Source organism: Mustela nivalis (assembly GCF_964662115.1).
Source record: "Mustela nivalis genome assembly, chromosome: 18".
Taxonomy (NCBI): Eukaryota; Metazoa; Chordata; class Mammalia; order Carnivora; family Mustelidae; genus Mustela; species Mustela nivalis.
The window spans coordinates 53,839,721-53,848,945 of NC_139037.1; the positions used below are offsets into that span (position 1 = coordinate 53,839,721).

General features: G+C 55.5%; 1 protein-coding gene across 1 annotated transcript; it reads left to right on the forward strand.

Annotated features, from left to right (window-relative positions):
• Positions 1–1,879: 1,879 nt before the first annotated feature.
• On the forward strand, positions 1,880–8,561 carry CTU1 (cytosolic thiouridylase subunit 1). The gene is made up of 3 exons (XM_082710054.1): positions 1,880–1,940; positions 5,069–5,618; positions 7,246–8,561. The coding sequence occupies exons 2-3, from the start codon at positions 5,111–5,113 to the stop codon at positions 7,818–7,820; spliced, it is 1,083 nt and encodes a 360-aa protein (XP_082566180.1). The 5' UTR covers positions 1,880–1,940; positions 5,069–5,110; the 3' UTR covers positions 7,821–8,561.
• The last annotated feature ends 664 nt before the right edge of the window (positions 8,562–9,225 follow it).

The window sequence follows — 9,225 nt, forward strand, 5'->3', positions numbered from 1 at the left end:
ACAGAGATCACAAGTAGGCAGAGAGGCAGAGAAAGAGAGGGGGAAGCAGGCTCCCTGCTGAGCAAAGAGCCCGATTCGGGGCTCGATCCCAGGACCCCGAGACCATGACCTGAGCCAAAGGCAGAGGCTTTTACCCACTGATCCACCCAGACACTCCTTCCCTTATGTTGTTCTTGAAGCAAAAGACATTGAAGAGAAACATACATAGAGAAAACCATTCAGATTATAAAGATAAGGTTGATCAATTTTCATATGATGATGACATTCTTGGAACAACCACCTAGATAAAGAAGCCCCACCAACACCCATTCCTAGACACTGCCCCCACCCTAGAAAAGTAACCACTATAATGACTATCATTACTGATTAGTTTTCTCTGTTTTTTTATTTTTATGCAGTTGGGCTCTTCCAATGTCTGGCTTCTTGTGCTTAGCATTTATTGTAAGAGTCACCCACACACACAACAGCAATTCATTTATTTTCACTGGTGAAAGAATTTCATTGTGTGCATATGCCATACACTACAGGAACCTCCTACATTAGATGGTATTTGGGTTATTTCCAGTCTGGAAATATTATAAAGAGTGCGGCTACAAACATGTCTTTGATATGAATATGCACTTTTGTTGGGTATAATCTTTAGTGGAATTTCTCAATAGTCACAGTCTAGAGGGTCTGGGTCTCCAGGCCCCTGCGTTAATAGAACTCTTGAGTCTCCATGACTGGCCCTAGGTACTACTGGGTTTCTGGGGTCTGAGCCTTTGAATCCCTCAGTCTCGGAAGTCAGAGTCTCTTGGGTCTCCTGGTCTGGCCAAGTTCTTTCTTATCTGCTCTCCACCCTCAGCTCCACCTCCTCGTGAAAAGAAGTGTGTACTACCCCGTCCACTGGGGGGAATCTGCTCTGTGGATCTCAATCTCACCCACTTTCCAAAGACAGGAACCAAGTCCAGAGACAACCCTCCCCGCCCCAGACACACACATGCACCACTACCACCACCAAATCACTAACACGTTAAGCATGCACACAGACCTCGGCTCACACACACTGCTCCCTCTCCCCATTCGACATGCTTATGCGCACCATTACCACCTGCACAGGGCAAGCAGAGACCCACTGGGAGCCCTCAACCTCGGACTCTGCTCTGCGCATGCGCTACCTCCTCCTTTCACTCTGGTGAGCAGCTACTGAGCTCCCACCTTCAATTCCCTTCTGCAATGCCACCTCAGAGGGTAGAAATCAATGCTCTACAATACCTTTTAAAGCCTATGATTGATTAAATAAATAAACCCCATAGTAAGGGGCGCCTGGGTGGTTCATGCGGTTAAACATCTGCCTTTGGCTCAAGTCATGATCCCGGGGTCCTGCGATCCACTCGAGCTCTGACTCCTTGCTCAGCAGGGAGCCTGTTTCTCCCTCTCCCTCTTCCTCTCCCTGCCACTGCCCCTGCTTGTGGTCTCTCTCCCTGACAAATAAATCTTTCTAAAAATTTTAATAGAGCCTATAATAATCCCACAAAAGCAGGTAATCCGCAAACCGCTGCTTCGTATTGCGAGTGCCCTGCACGGTGTCAGTAACAGCGCGCTGCTACAGGGAAAAAAAAAAAAAAAAAAAAAAAAATCCCACAACCAACAGCAACCAGAAAAACCCAAAATCAAAAAACATCGCAGCGTTGCGGAGTCCCAAGCCCTACGCACGAACATAAAGGAAACCGGGCGGTACTCGCTAGCAAGCGGTAGAAGAGGCCGCAAGAGTTGCTGGGAGTTGTTGGCCCAGCAAGCCCAGTAGCCTCAGGTACGTAGGAGTTGCCGCATGGGGTTCTGGGAGCAGTAGGCAAGACAGCCCCCAAAGCCTTCTGGGAGTCGTAGTCTCCGGAGCCACTTCCGTGAGAGACTTCCGCGTGTTGGGCCGTTTGGACGTCCTGGTACCGCGTTGAGTCCAGGTAAGTTGTTCCTCCCGCAGCGGATGGGCCCCTGGGCCCCTGCTCTAAACTGCGATGGCATGTGAAGTTGTGAGGCTCGGGGAGTGGTGACAGTAGCCCCCGTGATTCCCTAACTCCTGTGTCCGTCCCAGAGGCCTTCTGGCCAGGATCCCCATGTTGGACATGGTGGTCCATCCGGTCTCTTATCCACACATCCCTTCCCGCAGGTGGGGTTTCCACCATCCACAGCATCGGGTACAACCAGGAGGCCCCTAGTGTGTCCTCGAACGTCTGTTCTGGTAGAAAGATGCCACACACTATGATCCGTCTGACAAAGCTGCAGTCCAGAAGCATCCCTGGGGTCCGCGTGTCTTCTTCTGGGGGCATTTATAATCCCATATTCTACATTTATTTATCGAGCGCGGCACTGTGCCAAGCCCAATGTGAGCGAGGGGTTGGGGGAGGACAGAGACGGTGGTGGATGAGGCAGACCTAATTCTGCCTTCAGTGCCCCAAAGGGTCAGGTCTGCCACAGACAGGTAGAGTTGCGGTCGGGAGGGGATGGAGGCATACTAGGGGCTCTCTGAGCCTGGAGGGGGCGCCTGACCCAGGCTGGATCCATAAAATCTTCCACAGGAAGATGCTTAACAGGCATTTCAAACCTGATACTGCCCGGTTGGAATTCCTGGTGGCCCTCCTGACAAAATGGCCCCATCATCCTCCTGAGGGTTCTGACCAAAACCTCCACATCGTCTCCATTCATCTTTTCTCATCAGCTGAGCCTCCACCATAATCCAGGTCTTGAGCAAGTCCTATGGACTCTACCTTCAAAACAGGTCTGGAGTCCCACCCTTCCTTCCCACTCCCACTGCCACCATGCCCACCGGGCCACCTGTGACTCGCATTGGCTATTACCATAGCCTCCTCCCTGGCCTCCCTGCCTCTGCTCTCGCCCCCTCAAGTATGTTCCCCACACAGCAGTCAATGGCATTCTTCAAAAACTTAGGTCAGATCATATCCCTTTTCTGCTCAAAACCCTCTGTGAATAAAATTCAGATTCCATATCATGGCCTATGAGGCTCTGACAAGCTCCACAGACTCAACACCTGCCATGAGACAGACTCCCAGAACTGGGTAACTGTAGATTTAGTGCAAGAGGAGGGATGAATCCAAGGTGATGTGATGTTCTGTCCTGTGGAGGAGCTGGGTGGGAGGTGATGGTGCTGTCAGGAGCCGGGCAACGGCTGGGCAAGAACAGATTTCTGCCTTGGGGTGGGGGGTATTGGAGTCTGGCCAATGTGGGTACTTGGGATCTGAGAGATAGCCTAACCGGGATCCTCAGTGGGGCATTTGGAGGACCAGACGGATGGACATCAGAAGTCAGAGTCACCTACAGGGAGACTGGGCTGGGAAGGACCTGAGGACCGTGAAGGGGACTCTCCAAAAGAGACTGGAGACTCTGAGAGCAGAGGGAGGATCCAGTCAAAAGTCAAAAGGGAAAAAAATTGCAAGGGGCTGTTGCTCAGCTGGGACAGATGCACCTGATGGGCACGGCTGATGGCTCCTGAGGGCTACTTGCTGGCCCAGAGACAGGGAAAAGTACTCCGAGCAGAGGGAAGAGCCAGTGCGAAGACCTTGTGGGAGGTTGTGTCCTGGAGCATTTGAGAATACAGACCAGCGTGAGCGAGGAGGGGGAGATGAGGTCCGAGAAGAAGAGAGCCAGATCCCAGAGAGCCTCAGAGGCCACTGGCTTTTCCCAAAGTGAGAAGAGACAGTGGCTCAGGCTAGGGTGGCCGCCACACAGATGACAAGAAGTGTTGGCTTCTGGATCTGTGCGGAAGCTATAGTCAGATGGGATTTACTTGTCTTCCATGTGGGCATTTGGGGTTTGGGGTCTGAGGATGTCTCTGGGGCATCGGTGGGACGTGTGGAGGAACAGCTGTGACTCGACATTGCAATTTGGAGTCACCCACGGGGAAAGTGAGAAGAGTAGTGGAAGAAGAGCAGGCCGGGGTCCCGGATCCGGAGGCTTCTGGCCTGAGCAGGTGAAAGGCTCGGCTGCTCTTTACTGCAGGAGAAGCAAGTGTGGGAGGAAGAATCAGGAATCTGGGTTTTGAGATGCCTATTAGACATCTGAATGGCATGGGCCCTGCCTCAGGAAGTCACAGACAGTAAACAAAGTGTCACATAAGGTCACTCCACATATTGTGGCAAATCCTTGAAGCAGGGGGACCTGCTCGGAGGCTCCTGTACCAGGCCAGGCTGAAGGCAGTGGTGGCTTGGGGAGGGGGTACTGAGCCTGGTGGATATTTATGGGTTTACCAGGCACCAAGGAGGGTGTGGCTGGAGGATCGGAGTTTCTGCTGGGGAGGGACGAGGTAGGAGGAGGGGGACAGAAGGGGGCCAAGGATGGGCCAATTCCTGTTTGTAAGTCCACCGAAACTTGTGGGAGATTCTGACACTGGAGCAAAATTGAGTCCAATCCTGGAGGCCCATTCACCCTGCCTAGGAAACAGAATCAGCCCCAGTTGGTGCCCGTGGAGATGTGATCGATGCTGCCTCTGTGTCTCCCTGGAGTTGGTGATCACCCTGCCCTGCATAGGATGCTATGGGGGCTCACTCCTGGAGACAGTATCCCCCCACCCAAAGTGAAATCCAGTTGGTCTTTCCCATTTCTCCCCTGTCCCCCAAAACAGAGCTGCAATCCCCCAACCCTCCTGTATCCTCAGAGTTGCTAACCTCTTCCAAGCTCTCTAAAAAGACCTGGGGGTCCAGGTCAAAGGTCTCCACCCTGTCCCTCTGATTCCTGCTCTAACAGGGATGGCCTCCCTGGAGACTGACACTGCTGCTTAATATGCAGACCCCATCCGCCCCAACAGGTCACAACCTAATTCTGAGTGTAACTTGCTTGTCTTCCCCTATCCATCAACCCCACCACCACCACCATTGCCGACCCCATACCAGCTCTTTAAGGCTCCTTCTCCACTTGGTGCACAATGGGGTGCATTAGAAGCCTCCTGAAGCCAGACCCGCACATACCTGGCCCTGGATCAATTTGGGCAGGAGAGGTAGCTGGCAGCCTCCCTGGAGGCAACGACCCTGCAAGCCAGCATCCACATGTAACCCACCTCCCCTGTCTCCCTGACCAGGAGAAGCCAGCTCCTCCCCGCCCACCCGGAACCCGCCCCGCGATGCCCGCCCCGCAGTGCTTCTCTTGCCACGCGGCCCGCGCAGCCCTCCGCCGCCCGCGCTCCGGCCAAGCGCTGTGCGGGCCCTGCTTCTGCACCGCCTTCGAGGCCGAGGTGCTGCACACGGTGCTGGCCGGCAGCCTGCTGCCACCTGGCGCCGTGGTGGCCGTGGGCGCCTCCGGCGGCAAGGACTCCACGGTGCTGGCGCACGTGCTGCGCGAACTAGCGCCGCGCCTGGGCGTCTCGCTGCGCCTGGTGGCGGTGGATGAGGGCATCGGCGGCTACCGGGACGCGGCGCTGGCTGCCGTGCGGCGCCAGGCCGCGCGCTGGGACCTCCCGCTCACCGTCGTGGCCTATGCAGACCTCTTCGAGGGCTGGACGATGGACGCTGTGGCCCGCAGCATGGCCGGCACCGGCCGCAGCCGCGCCTGCTGCACCTTCTGCGGGGTGCTGCGGCGCCGCGCGCTGGAGGAAGGGGCGCGCCTCGTGGGAGCCACGCACATCGTCACAGGTGAGCGCAGGCACGGCAGCGGAGGGGCGAGGGCCGGCACCTAAAGGGGGCTGCGCACGGGCCCGAGATCTGGTGGGGAGATGCTGTGGGTGCCCCCGGGTGGAGGATGTCCACGAGGAGAAGCGGATATGCGTGCTCGCTGAAGGCACACGGGCATAGCTCGCGGGCCGGGATAATGTCACGACACGCTTTTGAGTTACTGCCGTCACACTGGCAGCTAGAGGGGCGGAGGGGTACTCCCGTGGGCTGTGGTACCCTGCCTTTTAAAAAATGACACTCTTTGTGTCCCCTTTCACAAAAGGAGGCCAGTGAAGTGGTACCGCCCATCAGAAGCCAACTGTATTCTGAAGCGCCCCAGTCCTTGAACTGCTTTTCTCTGTCGGCCTCTCCTCTTTGATAACCCTTACCCTCTCCCCGTCATTACTTCCACATGTGATTCTTGACCATTTATTGTGTACCAGGTACACAACAGGCTACAAAGCCAGGTAGCCCAGAGCAATACCTAGCCTCAGTTACCTCCTCTGTAAAATGGGGTTATTAATAATATCCAGGTCCCAGGGTTGTTGGGCATTAGATGACTTACGTGTGAGGCGCTTAGACCAGAGACTGGAAAATAGTAGACCTTATGCAAATGTCACACAAGACAGTCTCTGTGCCTGCTCTTCTCTCACATGCATATTTAAAACCTGAGAAGCTCTACTAAGGAAAATCGCACAGACTTTGCCAGTTTATAGCAGGAACACCCTGTGGAAGGAGAAAAGTAGGGGTTAGAAAGCATTTCCAGAGTGAGGCAAGACCTGAAGGCCATTCAAGTAAGCAGTGGAGGGTGGACAGAGGGGTTGGGTTCTGAGCAGAGGAAACAGCTTATGCAAAGGCCCTGAGGAGGGTTAGTATGGCCTATTGGAAAAGCCCTGAGAAGACCAGTGTTTTACTATCTGTGTTATACAGACTCACATTTAAGATAACAAGATGCAAATTAGTAGAGATTTAGCTTGTGTTTTTTATGGCGATTGTTCTGTAAATCTTCCCTTACCTCCTTCCTGGTCTTTCTAAATGCAGTAATCTGCATTCCCAGAGGCTCAAGACTCACTTGAGAATCTCTGCTGTTTAATGTCATTTTGACTTCTGTGCAATGGGAAACACACTTCTGAGACTGAAATAATATTTGTAGCACAAAGCACTTTTACTACCTTCGTGAAAAGGCAACTAGCACAGGGCCTGGTTGGTAATAAGTGGGTGGCTAATGGCACCCCAAGTTGCCCCCTGGGAGCCCGTGTGTGTTCCCCTCTTGTTTCTCACAGTGACCACCTCCAGCCTCCACCTGGCTGGCCCATGGAGCCCAGGGGCCTCCGTGGTCCTGTCTGGCCCTTCCCTGCTGCTCCCCACACCCCTTCTGCATCTCTCTGAGTCCTAGCTGCCGCATAGTGTCTTGGGTGTGAGGTCTCCATGGCCCGGTCACCCACTCTGCCACTTTCCACATCACCGTCTCTCTCTGGGTCCTTGGGATGGGGTCTCCATGGCCGGATCGCACACGCCGCGCAGCTCTCCAGGCCCCTCCCCGTCTGGCTGGGTCACCGCTGCCCCACGGTGGCGCCTCCGCCTCACCTGCTCCCCCTCTCTCCCCCAGGCCACAACGCCGACGACATGGCCGAGACCGTGCTCATGAACTTCCTGCGGGGCGACGCGGGGCGGCTGGCCCGGGGCGGGGGCCTGGGCTCCCGCGGCGAGGGGGGCGCCCTGCCGCGCTGCCGCCCCCTGCAGCTGGCCTCGCAGAAGGAGGTGGTGCTGTACGCGCACTTCCGCCGCCTCGACTACTTCTCCGAGGAGTGCGTCTACGCGCCCGAGGCCTTCCGCGGCCACGCGCGCGACCTACTGAAGCTCCTGGAGGCGGCGCGGCCGTCGGTGGCGCTGGACCTGGTGCACTCGTCCGAGCGCCTGGCCCTGGCCCCGGCCGCGCGGCCCCCGCCACCCGGCGCCTGCTCCCGCTGCGGGGCACTGGCCAGCCGCGTGCTCTGCCAGGCCTGCGCCCTCCTGGACGGCCTGCAGCGCGGCCGGCCCCGCCTGGCCATCGGCAAGGGCCGCGGGGGGCGCGACGAGGAGGGACCGCCAGGGCCGCCGCCCCCGCCGCCCAGCGACCCCCGGTCTGCGCCGGGCCCCGCCGCCGGGGAGTGCGGGGCAGCCTGTAAGGAGCGCTGCGAATAAACCCTCTCCGCCTGGGCCCTGCCACCGGTGACCCTGCAGAAGGGAGGAGAGGCTAGAGGCCTGGACTCCTGGGTCTGAGGGAGGAGGATTTGGGGGCCTGGACTCCTGCGTCTGAGGGAGGAGGGCCTGGGGGGCTGGGGGCCAGGACTCGGAGGTCTGAGGGAGGAGCGCTGGTGGGGGGGGGGGGGGGCTGGAGAAGGTGGAACTGAGGCAAGAACTCTAGGGTCTGAGGGAGGAGGGGCTGGAGACCAGGAGAGAATTCAACAACTTTCCTTTCTGGAGCCAATAGGAATAGGGGGATTGCTTGCCTAGTACTCTGCCCGGTTCTGGGCATGCTCAGGAGAGTCCTAACCCTTCTTCAGAACTTACTATGTGACATATTTGCCGGTATCGGGATAAGCAAAACCGCTTCTCTCCATGGGCTCTCTCCTGCCTGGAAATCAGGATGCTTCTCTGAGCGCTCTACACACTGCGGGCGCTGCCCCGTCTGATTTCATCCGCACACAGTCTCGGGGACTGGCCTGAGGTCGCCGCGCTGGAGTTTGTCCCTCCACACCAGGTGGTCGGTGGGTGTTTAGATTTTGCCTGTGGTTCAGCACTACGCTACAGAAATATAATGTGCGTCAAATGTTAACTTTAAGTTTTCTAAGAGCCATATTTTTTAAAGGGCAGGGGAACAGGTGAGCTTTTAATAATATATTTTACTTGACCCAAATAAACATATTTGACCTAAATATCCCAGATACTACAGTTTTATCTTGTTATTTTAAAACTGTGATATTTTACGGTTTTTTTTTTTTTTTTTTTTTTTTTTTGTACTAAGCCTTTGAAATACAGTGTGTGTGTTACACTTAAGCCCATCTCCATTCAGATTCAACCACTGTTCAGACCTCACTTGAGACCTGGGGCCCCACATAGGAGCTGGGAAGATGCTATCCTAGGCTTTGGCCACAAGAGGTCACTGTACCCACACCTGTACATCAGGTGGCCATTGTTGGCAAAGGTCTCTCTCCGCTGTCCAGGTGGGAGCTCTGCTCTCCGCCGCCACCGACTCCCTGGTCTCCCTGGTCTGAACCAGGGGCCAAAGGCGAGAGGTACGATCTAGCAGAAATATTAAGGCCCCACTGGAAACCTTCCTTGACCTCAAGACCTATGCGTTCATGCATTTCTTCACTCCGAAAATATTTATTGAGCACTTTAGCCGTGACCGCAGTGAACAATCACCTGCCCAAATGGGAGAGGCCAAAAAAGCGAGGAGAAAAATAAGTTGAATACACAGTATGTCAGATGGTAATAAATCAGGGGATGGAAACAGGCCAACCTTTAAGTAGGTGTAGTGTAAGCCCTGACGGTTGGGTTTTCTCTTTTTTGTAATGCAAGTGCCTTGACATAGGCTTTGCTTGCC

What these genes read in the sequence shown, in the direction of transcription:
- CTU1 (XM_082710054.1), top strand. Translation starts at nt 5,111, where the DNA reads ATGCCCGCCCCGCAGTGCTTCTCTTGCCACGCGGCCCGCGCAGCCCTC. An exon ending in AGCCACGCACATCGTCACAG is followed by an intron (nt 5,619 to 7,245) that starts GTGAGCGCAGGC and finishes TCTCTCCCCCAG; the next exon opens with GCCACAACGCCGACGACATG.